Source organism: Oryzias latipes, chromosome 23 (genome assembly GCF_002234675.1).
Source record: "Oryzias latipes chromosome 23, ASM223467v1".
Classification (NCBI taxonomy): Eukaryota; Metazoa; Chordata; class Actinopteri; order Beloniformes; family Adrianichthyidae; genus Oryzias; species Oryzias latipes.
In genome coordinates, this window is record NC_019881.2 from 9,764,134 (window position 1) to 9,777,218 (window position 13,085).

Below are 13,085 nucleotides of genomic sequence, written 5' to 3' on the forward strand. Positions count from 1 at the left end.
ACCGGCCTTCTATTCATTTTCTGAACCCGCTATATCCCTTTTATGGTTTCTGGGGGCAGTCCCGGCTTCTGTGGGGCGAGGTCGGGTACATCCTAGACCAGGGGTGCGTGCGGCGCATAAGCCTTTTTCATCCATATGCTGCGTCTGTCTGTGGTTTTGTCAAATAACTACTATGTTCTGAGAATGTTGTGGTACCTTTACTTCAAAATGTCCAAGCTGGCAGGATGAACTCAGGGAGGGGCATGTCTGCCCCCTCCGCGTGTTTTCATTTTTCCCTTGCAGTTTCCGCATAAAATTAATGAAATTTGCGGTAGGGCGCCTCGACTATTGTGTCAACCTGCTGCGATGATGACCGTATTTTGCGCTGTGTAGAATACACTGGAGGGGCGCGGGAAAAAACTCGTTGCTACATAGGATGTGAACAGATGAACAGAGAAAAGCAGGTAGAGAGGGGTGGGAGGGGCTTTGGCTTCAATCTCTGGACGCAGCTTTCACTGCGGGAATTGAAGCAGAGACTCTTCTGGGATGAACTTATGAACTCAAATATGCAAACAGGATTATCATGTAGAAGAACTCTCTAAAATAAATAAACCTGATCTCTCAACATTCTCCGTGTCTTCCATGCGTTGTAAGACGGACACAGACAGACACCGCTCCATGTAGCTATCAGGCTAAAAACTTTAGCTGGTAGCTCCTCCCACACGCGGTCGCAGTGTCAAGCTTTAAAGAACACAATTTCTTTTTTTTTTTCTTTTTTTTTTTTTTTTTCTTTTAACTTGTTCTGTCCAACAGCTGAGCAAACAGATTAGAGCTGAAGGCTTTTTGTGTTGGACAGGTTTTACTATCACAAAAAGAGGTTATATAGCTTCAAGAAACTAGAGTGTAGACTTGTATAAACCCCTTTTTGTCATATTTTTTTATTTATTTGTTACATTTAGTGTGTGTGGGGAGGGAAAGGGGAAGAATGTGAGGGGAGGGTGGAAGAGAGTAAAAGGAAAAAAGGAAAAAAGGTGAAAAGGTGGGGGATACAAGCACTGATTTGAATAAGTTATTTTAAGCTGTAACAATTATACCAGATCTGCTGGAAAGACGAATGTTACATAAAAAGGTGAAAATCTGACACTAAGATGAGCGAAAAAAATCTGTCCATCAATACACTGTAGGTAAGGAGGAGGGATGAAGCAGACAGGGAGCAGTGTGGCAGTGTGCACGTGGGGGTGGAGATACATGCATGCTGCCGACGTGAACCGTGTGTTCATAAAGGGAGCCAGATCCTACCCAGCCAGACCAGCCAGACCAGGAGAGGGGAGGAGAGCCCCCCAGGCCAGAAGCCCCCCCAGCATCCGGACCCAGGCAGCCCGGGAGGGGAGGAGGAGGGGACCGCCCGCCCCACCAGCCAGGCACAGAGAGGGCCCCCCTACAGGGCCCCCCCCAATGCCCAGAGGCACAAGCGAACCCAGTGTCCGGCCCCCAGGCCACAAGACAGGAGCGCTTAGCCGTACCAGGCGGCAGCCATGGGGGCCACCGGGCGCCGGACACCGAGACAAAGGCCAGGGACGAAGCCAGGGCCCCCGGAACCCATGAGCCGGCCACCACCCGACCGGCGCCCCGTCTCCGCAAGCCAGCCCAGGCACGCGACCTTAGCAACCCAGGGATCGCCACGCACCCACAGCCACCCCCCATAACCCTAAAACCCTACGCATTACAACCCCCCCCCCCCGCCATAATATCTGAGCCCCCCTCCCCAACCCTCTCAGTGCCCTCCCCTCTGTGATTGGGAGGGAAAGCCCCAGAGGGTCCCAGCGAGCCAGCCCCCAGGTCCGTCCTACCCATGCACTCACACACACATACTCACAATCATCTGGTTACCCTCCCTACCCCCGCCGCCACGCAGTAACCCCCCAGCCGGCCGACCCCCAGCGCCGTATGCCCGACCCTTCCCGCAGCCGACAGGATACCCATAAGCCCGGCCGCGCTGAGAGGACCAGGCGGGTGAAGACCGGCTGCCCCCCCCCCCGACCCCACCCATGTATGGAGGTGTGGGAGTGCTGTGTGTGTGCTGCAGGTAAAATAGGAGGTCACCAGTGTGGGGGGCTCCACCGCTGCCAAGCCGCAAAGCCCCCCACTCCGGAGTCCCTCTGTGAGTGGTGTGTATTTGCTGTGTGTGTGCTGCCAGCATGCAGTGTGTGTGTCTACAGAGGAAGTTAAAATTGTGGGGGGGGCCAGCGAAAGGTGAGCACGGATGTTTCACCGTGCCCCCCTCCACCAGACCCTCTCCACAAGGCCTTAGATGAATCAGAGTGTCTAATATGCAAGTAAAAAGCGGGGAGGAGAGCGGGTGCCAACGAGAACCCAGAGAGGGGCATCCCCAGTGAGCCCCGCCAGCATACCCCTCCCATCCAGATCCCGGGGCCCTATGTGCCTGTGTGCAATATTTGTTTGGGTGAGAGCGGGTCGGAGCCGGCGGATGGGCACAACCGGGGGAGAAGGCTCCCCCGAGCGACCGGCCCCCCAGCCGGCCGCGGTCGGCGCCCCCCCTCCCAGAGCGGCCGGGCATCCAGAAACGGCAAGCCAGCCGCAGTTGGAGGCCAAAGCCTCGTGGCGCCGAGAGACAGCCAGCAAAGAAGGGTCCCGGTGCCAGAACGGAGGGGCAGGGGGTCCAGCCCCACCATTCATACCCTGGCCCCCCTAAGGACTAGCACACTGCCCCCCCAGCCCCCCCCCAAAAAAATAATAATAATAATAAAATAATAAATAAAATAATAATAATAATAATAATGAAATAAACCCACCCAACTGAAACCCATTAACCCCTGCTGTTACTGCGGCGTCGACCCCCGGGGGGCCAGGCCACGCGCCAACTACTGGCCACGGGCGAAACACCGGCCATGGGCAGACGACCCCAGGCCCCAGAGCCCCAAGCCCCCCCCCCCCCCTCCCCAGCCCCCGCCACGGCGACCAGCCACCCAGCACGGCACCCGGCCGCCGTTCCCGGTCAGCCGCACTGCCTACCCTGCGCCCAGAAGGCACCCGCCCAGGAACCCCTGCCAAGTTGCCGGCAGAGTGTGCGCCCCCACCACCACCCCACCCAGGCAACCAGAGCCCCGAGCCGGGAGAACGACAGGCCCGGCAGAGCCCATCCCCCCAAACCCACCCCGGCCCACCCAACCAGCCAGGACCCGGCTCAACCTATCACCATCCCACCCCTACTAGGTGATGTGAATAACCAGCTGGAGCCAGGGAGAGTCTGAAGCCGACAGGTTTTTGTGGAGGACATTATCTCTAAACTAATATGCTCTGACATGAGGTTTCTGTAGTGGTTGATGCTAAGATTATTTTTAGATTTCCAGTTTAGGAGGATAGTTTTTTTGCGATACATACAGCGGTCAGAACCATATAAGCCTTGTTAGATTCCATGTTGATGTTATTCAGGTCACCTAATAAGCAGAATTTGGGGCAAGCAGGAATCTTATGATTTAAACCAGATTGATAAATCCTCACAAACCTTACGCCAAAATGATTGGACAGGTGGACAGACCCACAGGGCATGCAAATAGTCGTCTATGTTGTTACCTATGCACTGTGTGCATATAGCAGACTGATTGAGACCCATTTTAAATAACCTCTGTCCGGTGTAGTGAGTTCTGTGAAGAATCTTGTATTGAATAAGTTGCAGATTAGGGCTTTTGGTCATATTAAAGGCATTCAAACAGATCTGTAGCCAAAATTGATCACTAAAATTCAATGATAGCTCAGACTCTCATTTTGTCATGGGTAAGTAAATGGTTTCATCTATGTCTGATAGCATCTTATAAATTTTGGAGGTGAGTTTGGGATTTTTAAGGTCCATGAAATGTGTTACTGTAAGGGGAGGGTCTAGGTCTATTTGGGTCAGGCAGTATTTAGTGCTTATAGCGGATTTAAGCTGCTGATATTCTAGAAATTTGTTTATATTAATTCCATAGGTTGAGGATAACGTTGAGAGGGACATAAATTTTCTATTCTGAATTATATGCTGGAACTGCTGGATTCCTTTGTTCTTCCATGAAGCAAAATGAATCATGTTTTTGTTAATCAAAATGTCAGGGTAATTCCAAATGGGGGTAAGTTTACATGGAAATAATGTGAGGTTGTTTTTTTTAAGAAAATCCCACCAGGCAGTTAAGGATGAGCTGATGTTTAAACTTCTGAAGCATTTGTGTTGTTTAATTTTAGAACTGAAGAAAGGTAAATTAGAAATATCTAGGTTATCACAGAGATTTTGTTCAATGTCTAGCCAGGATTCATCTAGCACACCAGGATTCAGCCATTTTTGTACATAACACAATCTGTTCGCGGAGTAGTAGTCCTGGAAGTCTGGAAGGCCTAGTCCTCCTCTATCTTTAGGTTTTTTAATAGTTTTTAAACTAATCCGTGGGGGTTTACCTTCCCAGAGGTATTGGGAAATGAATGAGTCTAATGATTTGAACCAAGTAGTTGGAGGTTTGGAAGGAATCATTGAAAATAGGTAGTTAATTTTTGGGAGAATCATCATTTTTATGGTTGCAACTCTCCCGATTAGAGAAATGGGTAGAGTTTTCCATCTAGTGAGATCAGCCTCGGTTGTTTTAAGTAGTTGGGTGTGGTTTAGCTTGAGTAGATCAGAAAGCCTAGAGGAGATATTTATACCTAAGTACTTTATGTTGCCTGTTTGTATTTTAATAGATGACGGATTTAGATAATTGCAATTAATTGGTAGAATTGTGCTTTTAGACCAGTTTATGGAGTGTTCTGAAACTGAGGAAAATCTATTAATTAGGGAGATGATTTGGCAGATGGAAGATTGTGAATTTGGAGTAAATAGTAAAACATCATCTGCATAAAGACTTATTTTGTGTTCTAAATTTTTGGTTTGAATGCCTTCAATGTCTCGACTTTGCTAATAGCAGCAGCTAGAGGTTCAATAAATAGTGCAAATAAAGACGGAGATAGTGGACAGCCTTGTCTGGTTCCTCTTTGTAAATTAAAGCTTGGAGATGTTTGATCATTTGTTCTGATACGAGCATTAGGAGAGGCATATAGTATTTTAATCCAGTTAATAAATGATTTTCCAAAGCCAAATTTGTTCAGGGTGGCTATTAAAAATTTCCAGTTGACCCGATCAAATGCCTTTTCTGCGTCCAGTGACAAAATGGTTGCTTCTCGGTTGTTGATGGTTGTATAATCTATGAGGTTGATTAATCTGCGGTTCATCTGTTGGTAGATGAATGTCTACCCTTTATAAAACCTGTTTGGTCAGGATGTATTAGAGAGGGAACTACCTTCTCCAGCCTTCCCGCCAAAGCTTTGCAGATTATTTTAAGATCTGCATTAATCAGCGATATGGGTTGATAGCTGGATGGTGATGTGGGATCTTTCCCAGGTTTCAGAAGTAAGATTATATTAGCAGAATTCATATTTGGAGGTAGATAATTGTTGTCCTTAATTTCTATTGTCATTCTGAGAAAAATGGGAGCTAAGATTTGCCAAAACTCTTTATAAAATTCTGCTGGGAAGCCGTCTGGTCCTGGGGCTTTTTTACTAGGCATGTTGGTTAATGCTTTATGTAGCTCTTCTTTAGTAAAAGGGGACTCCAGGGCTGTGATTTGTTCCTCTGTTGGTCTAGGCAAATCTATGCTATTGAGAAAACTGTTGATGTCATTGTCAGAAGGATTAATTTGGGATGAGTAGAGAGATTGGTAAAAGTTTTTAAAAACTGAATTTATTGCAGCTGGATCATGTGTTGCATTTCCTGTTAAGTCTATGACTGATGAAATAGTTGTCTTCTCTTTATTTTGAGTTGATTTGCCAAATATTTCCCAGATTTATTACTGTGATCAAACCACTCCAAGCGTAATCTCTGTAATAAAAACTGTGTTCTTTGATTAGTTATTTCATTTAATTCGATTCTTACTTTCCTTATTTGTTGTAGAGTTTGTTCATCCGGAGAGTTGCTGTAGGTTTCCTCTAACAGTCTGATTTTTTGCTCTAAATCCACTAGTTTAGAGTTTTCTTTTCTTTTGTTGTGGGATGAGAAGGCGATTATTTTTCCTCTCATGACTGCTTTTCCGGCTTCCCATAAAAGGCACGAGGAAATACCTGGGTGGTTATTATTTTGAAGATATGAGGACCATTCTTTAGCAAAGAAGAAAAGAACACAATTTCTAAGAGGCGGGGCAGCAAAACCCCAACAACAGGTTATATGACAGAGCCCGGTTAAGCGTCTCTGCCTGGTGCGTTCACGGAGCTCCAGTACATAGAACTCCAACAGCCACAAAGCCTAACTTAGTCTGCTGCTATGTTTTCATGAGAAAAAAAAAAAAAAACAGCCTAGGAATCCTTAAACCGTCCAAATTATGCCTACCCGCCCAAAGCCATTTTTACCCGCAAATTTAGAACCAAAACCGCGCAATCTGGCAACACTGATCACGGCGGACGTGTCTGCTCCCATACATAAACCTGTCGTGTCTCAATCCATATGGTATTTTCCAATCAATGATCAATTTATCCTATTTTTAAACAATTTTATAAAGGTTTAGGTCAATTTCATTAACAACTTGAATCCGATCGAACTGGTTGGATTGTAGGAATATTGATCGATTAAACTGATTAATCACTACTCCGCTATTATTTAATCTGCTGACAGAAAAAAAACAATTTCCTCAATAATTTGGATAAATGCTTTGTTGGCAAATATTAATATTAATTGAAACCAAAACAGCTTCTCATCAAATACAAGTGTATTCAGTTGTAGAACATTTCATTATGACTTTTAGCATTTTTACCTTCAGTCAATGCTGCTCAGCTGCAGCATAAATGTAAAATTTTTGGAATGCATAACCCCAGAACTATATTGCAGGGTTTGGGACTAACCAGAATTTCCTTCGTTCAGAACTATCTTGCTGTAGCCGGTTTCCAGTCCTGCCTGGCAGACAGTTTGCAGGCCGAACTTGACGCGGCTGCAGGGCTGCAGGTCCGACAGGGTGAACTCAAACGTGTCGTCCCTGAGCCACAGGCTGACCTCGTCCCAGATGTGGTCTGTGCCGTTCAGGTAGAAGACTGTGAGGAGGAAGAGTGAGTACTTCATGTTGACAGGACAGTCCCAGGACAAAGATATACAGCTACTGTTCCACGTCGTCACTTCAAAATCTTTTGGGACATCAGGGTCTGCAAGAAAAAAAGGACAATGGTGATCAATTATATTCACACTTAAAAAGGTAAATCAGATTTTCCTCACAGACATCCTTCATTTGAGCAGACTGTTGGTTTCTGTTTCAAGTATTAGACCATCATCGACATAAAGACACGCCCCCCCCCCCCTTGAATTCTAAGATTGAAACTTTATTTAAACAAGTCTAAAGTAAATGCACACAAATCGCTGGGTAGTTTCATGAAGTGGTCCTTAAAGAATCATCCGTCATCCTCGACAGCTTACCATCTTTTTTTTAATTTTCACATTAATAACGCTACTCAATCTGTCTCCTTCCATCTGCACATTATTAGTGGCCTCCGACCCCCTCTCAGACTGTCCGGTTCCACTTCTCGCCTACTGTAATTTACTCCTTTCCAGTCTCCCAAACAAAACCCTCAAAGAACAACCGGTCCAAAATTCAGCTAGCCACTCTCCCCCTCTGCCCGCATCATCTTCCAGCAATCGCACTGGGTCCCAATTCAATTCAGAATTCAATTCAATTCAAACTCCTCATCTTAAAAGCCCTCCAAAAAATTGCATAGAGATCATCTCCTTCCTATTGGTTACCTTGTCAGGATACCTGAAATTACACAAGCAACTAAACGCGTCAACCTTCCAATCACAAGACAGCGACAAAAATATTATCAAAGTGAAAGTTACTCCAGCTCTGGGATCAGCAACTCTTCTCCAGACTCAGAGTATGCGTGTGAGTAGGACCAAGTTCATAGATTAGTCCAAAGATCCCTAGGATCAGTGCCCGACAAAGCTAACTGTGACAAGTCCTCCTCTGAGAGTAAACCAGAACAAGAAACAAATGAAAATTATCAAAATGAAAGTGAACATTCAAACATTGAAAAAGAAACAAATGAAGAAGAAACAGACAAGGAAACAAATGTTAAAAGTTCAAAACACAGGAAATCAACTCGAGAAGTGAAGCCAGTCATTCGATTGAGTTATGACAAACCTGGAAAACAAACTGAGGAACCTGTAACCATAGTACATCATGGCATGATTATTCAGTTGAACGCTAATTCTCATGACAATCTTCCCAAACCTAAGAAATACTTTAATTCTAATGAAAGACATTGACGTTAGATGAGGACATCTAAACCTTTTAGAAGGGGAGAGTGTAGCCCAGTCAAAATTAGAAAAAAAAAAGATTTAAGACTAAACTACGAAAAGATAAATATGCATTATTTGTTAAAAAAAAATTCAATGGCCACTTGTTGGGTTTGGTTGCCAAGTTTTTTTTTAGTCCCATTGGGAATCAAGTTTGTTTGATCTTGTATGTTATAAAAGCTTTATTTTGCCCCCCAGCCTAGAAAACAGTACAACAATGTGATCAAAGCAATCCCTCAGACTTTGATCCAAATGTCCTCCAGACTGGTTCAAAATTTTCAAGTTCAGCTATCTATATATATTTATTTTTTACTGCCAAGTTCAGTGTCATTTAGTCTCAAGAAAGGCACTTGAAATAAAATGTATTATTAGTATTATAAAAACGCACATTTGCTTTTGACCAGAACTTTAACAGTCAGTTTCCATCAGAGTTCAGAGCTTAGAAACAGAAGACTTCAAGGAAATGCTGAGACTTACCCAAATTCTGAAAAGTCTCTCCTAGTTCTAAGCAGTTACAAAAAAAACTACTTTTATGTTTAAATGTTGGTTATAGTTCCTGTCATTTCTGCAGTCATCCACAATTAATGCTCACCAAGAGGTGAAAACCTCTAATCTGTGGGTCATTTATATAGTCCAAAAATAAATGATGTAATAATCTGGACTGAATTGGGACAAGTTACTGTTTGTTGCTGTAGCTTCTGTTGCTCCCTCTCAACTAACATGAAGGATCTGAATCAGGTGCATTTGGTCAATCAGAACCATCGACTGTACCTGAGAAGTGGGCCAAGAGAGTGTGACGTCATCCATGCATTACGCCCGGCTCCAACCAGATAGTCAATTCAAATGCTTTTTTTTCACGATGCAGACACCATCATGTTAAAGTCAGACGTCAGTAAACAGTGATTGGTCCGAGTCATTATTTCAATGGTAACCACTCTGACCAATCAGGAATGAGCTTGTTGGAAGCCCACACCCCTACCACTTTAAAAAAAAAAAAAAAAAAAAAAACGACTACATAAAATCTGTCAATGAAATGTTTCAAACGTCTGACGTGAGACCTGCTTTTATTGAGGCATCGGTTTGGTCAGTTTATAACTAATTTGCAATAAAGAAAAATATAATAAATAATGAGGATTATCCAGAACATGTTAAAAAAGGTATCATTGTCAGAATGGTTTTTCTGACCAATAGAATTCAAAATAGCTGTTTATTTCTGGAGTCTATGGGATTTTGGCTTCTTGGAACCAGCGAGTACTTCCTGTTTGGAACGTCAGGGGGAGGGGTAACACCCAGTTCTTTTAGACAGCCAATGGTCAGAACCTGACAGAATCAGCAATGAATAAGAATAATTAAAAAACAATTGGGATGGTGAATCTTTCTTTAATAGCAGTGATAGAATGCCAAAAACTAAAATTCTTCCCATTGTGGTTCCTGTCGTTTACAAAGGTTCCATCCCTTTTCAAGGGATGGAACATGGATACATGGATACAACATCTTCTATTCACTCTCACTGCATCAGAAAAGAAAGATTTATGCTTTATACGTCAGTGTTCATGAGCACCAAACAAGGAGGGGCTCAGAGACCATCCATGATGAACTCCAGCTGAAAAACACACCTGGTTCCTGGCCAATAGCTCTCTCACATAAACCGAAATCCTCCAACAGACTGTCATTCCAGCTCTTCTCAGTGATGGTCCTTCTGACCTTTACATCATCAGGATTCTCACAGCAACTTTCAGTACATTAGCCCTCTGTTGGTAGAAAACCATAAAGCTGCTTCAATCCACTCATCAGATTTACTCTGAATGTCTACATATCTGAAGACTCCCTTTGTTCTTAGGATAAACCCAAGATAACTTCTCAATTTCTCTGAATGGAGGCATTTTACTGTCAACTGTAAACCACTTGAATGCTTGCGACTTATGTTTGCTTTACCAGTGATGGCAGAGAGGCAGGTGAAGGAATGGCTGTCTGCCGTCTCCACACAGACTAGGTAGTGGCTGCAGGGATCCAAAGCAGAGAAGCGGTGGTGGTTCCGCTCGGTGGTTTCTTCTGTAAAGACGTTATAAGAACCCAGTTCCCTGTGGTACACAGTCAAGCTGTAAATGTTGAGGACGCTTGGGTCCATCTCCATCCAGGACACCAAAAACATGGTTGGACTTCTCCCCTCCAACTTCAGAGGGAAGCGCAATGTGTGTCCTATAGGGAGCAGACATTTCAGAATAGAAATTAGATAGAAGTTGAGTATCAGCTCATACACTTGCATACACTTTAATTTACACCTCAGAGAGGATAAATATCTATACATTTTGATAAATTCTAAGTTGGACAAGTGAAAGAGAATGACCTCCAGTCAAAGCTTAGCTTCTGGAGAACAGTGTGGGTTCTGCCCAGGCTGGGATGTTTGAACCAGCTCCATGTCTCACCAAAATCAAATTCTAGAGGGGTTTTTGTATCTTCCCAACATATGGAAAAGGCATTCAGCCATGTCCCCTGGGATCTAACCATAGGAGAAGATCAATGGACCATTGCTGGACCGTTTCACCCTTTTAAATGTAGAAGAAAGCTTGGACTGAAACTTCAGACATGTTTCCAGTTAGAGTTGGACTGCATCCTGGTTCCCCACCGTCACTAATTCTGTTTCTCGATTTCCAAACAGAATTTATCGTGCAGATGTGAATACAGTCAATGTGATCTAGACCCATCTGAAATGTTTGTGTGGTCTGCTTTCAAAAGGATTCTGGTTGTGATCGTTTCAGATCGCTTGGATGTTGTTACGGCCCTTGCCCTTTGCATTCCCCCCTCCTGCACAGGTGCAGGCCTAAGACAATCGGAGGACAGGGATAAAAGATCTGTCGTAGAGGTGCTTCATTGAGACTCCTCTTCTGGGTCTTTCTACCACGTCCAGATCCATCACTGAAGCTCTGCGTCTTCTCTGCTCCTCTGCATAAGTTCATCTGTTTGGCTTCTGTTAGTTTTGCTCCATTTACAAACATACATGTCAATGCAACAGCACACCTTCAGGCTTTCTGTCATTTTGGTTGTTAACTATTCTTTAAAAACATACGAAAAGTACCTTGAGTGCTAAAACCAGTTTCGTCTCCCCTCTTATTTGTTACGGTCTAAAGATAATCGTTAACAGAAGTGAATGTGAAACGGCACCGATCCACCTAGCACTGAGCATCAGCCTTTCTGGACTCAAGTAGCCACCTTGAACTATCGGAAGTTGAGCTTAAATGTCTCCTTGACATTTAGTGTCACCACTATATGGCTATGTTTCAAACAGCCACAAGACCATGTATAAACAGCTGCTCCTAAAATAAACAACGAGAACAATTATTTCTCCATGATTGTTTTTCCATCAAGCTGCAAATCCCCTTTCTCCATTTGTGTGCAGCCATCATCTCACACATGCCACTGTAAAAGTTAAAGTCTGTGTTCACTGCAGATTAAAGAAGTCTGGTGTAAATACATGTTTTAGAGTCCAACATCTCTCATTTGCCATTTTTGTGTCATAGTGGGTTTCTGGACATTTTTATGACAGTTTATTACTTAACATTTTGTTGCCTTTTTTGACTGTTGGGTGATTCTTACCAATTGCAAGAAAGAAGTTTTCATCCTGGTGAAAGAATGTGGTTCCATTTTCACACACAAACACTTCTGCGGGATTCAGCAGTGCCAGGAAATCCTTGACAAAGATTCAGAGCACAACGGAGTCAAAACTTTCAGAACAAACACCATCATAGACTTTCTATTACCTTTGTGGCATTTGTTGGATGTTCTGAAGGTTTTTGTCGGCCTGTGATTTTGACGGTCTTTGTGCCTTAGGGTGGACATTTACCGTGTTATTAAGGGATTGACTGTGAGAGGGGAAGACTCAAGAGACCAAGACTCCTCACGTGGGCTGACTGTTATAGTCCACCTCAGGTTGGAGCCCCCATACTGGAAGGTAAGCTTGTTTTCCACAAGCGGGAACAGCTTCAAGGAGCTCACTTTACCTGCCTTTGTGATGGATTTTAACGAGGTACCATTGAAAAATAAGTCTCTGTTTTGTCTGAAAAAGAAAAAAACAATTCTGTATCTCTAAAAATATTCATCATAACTTGAAGTAAAGTGCTTGAAATCTCATTCAGTTTATACACATTCAGATTAGAATTGGAAGATATAAGCATTTGAAAAATTAAATTGATGGCTAGAACTGTAACGTGACATTAAATATCTCTTCTTTAGCAAGGAAAATCAGAACTTTACATTTTTTGCTAAAGGGATTTGTGCATATGACCAAAATAGGAGTTAGACCAACCGCATGCAAAGTAAATTAAACCATATTTAAAAAATCTAAAACACATAACAGTTTTAAATAGTGTAAATGTACATAAAAATATTTAAATGTACTTTATTCTGAAATGTCTTGCACTGTACTTATTTAAAGCACAGTGTTAGACATTACAACAAGGTGATTTTTTTTTAAAGTTACATTTATGGTCGTGTTTTTCTTTTAATTCTTCAGAAATCAATGAAATTAATCTATAGCCAGGGATTTAAGATCATGATATTTTATGAAGATCTACAGTGGTCTTTGAAAACACAGAACAAAAATCGTATGTTTTTGTGGAATGTGTCACAGTAATCGAAGCTGAAAAACCCTCTTAATTTTCTAGGCATGTTATGGAATCTGTGCGTTTAGAGCAGAATACAACCTTTTATGCTAACAGAGCCATGTACAATGAGTTAGCAAGAGGAAACATCACGTGAT

The 13,085-nt window shown here is 43.2% G+C and overlaps 1 protein-coding gene across 2 annotated transcripts in view; it reads right to left on the reverse strand.

The window, feature by feature from the left end:
• LOC101168761 overlaps nt 1-13,085 on the reverse strand; it is a 37,601-nt gene that overhangs the window by 14,298 nt on the left and 10,218 nt on the right. For both annotated transcript variants that reach the window (XM_011492581.3, XM_011492580.3), the window contains exons 4-8: nt 12,229-12,383; nt 12,088-12,152; nt 11,924-12,017; nt 10,265-10,528; nt 6,892-7,185 (exon numbers count right to left, since the gene is read on the reverse strand). In XM_011492581.3, the coding sequence (XP_011490883.1) occupies nt 6,892-7,185; nt 10,265-10,528; nt 11,924-12,017; nt 12,088-12,152; nt 12,229-12,383 (872 nt within the window). The remainder of the gene's footprint in view (nt 1-6,891; nt 7,186-10,264; nt 10,529-11,923; nt 12,018-12,087; nt 12,153-12,228; nt 12,384-13,085) is intronic.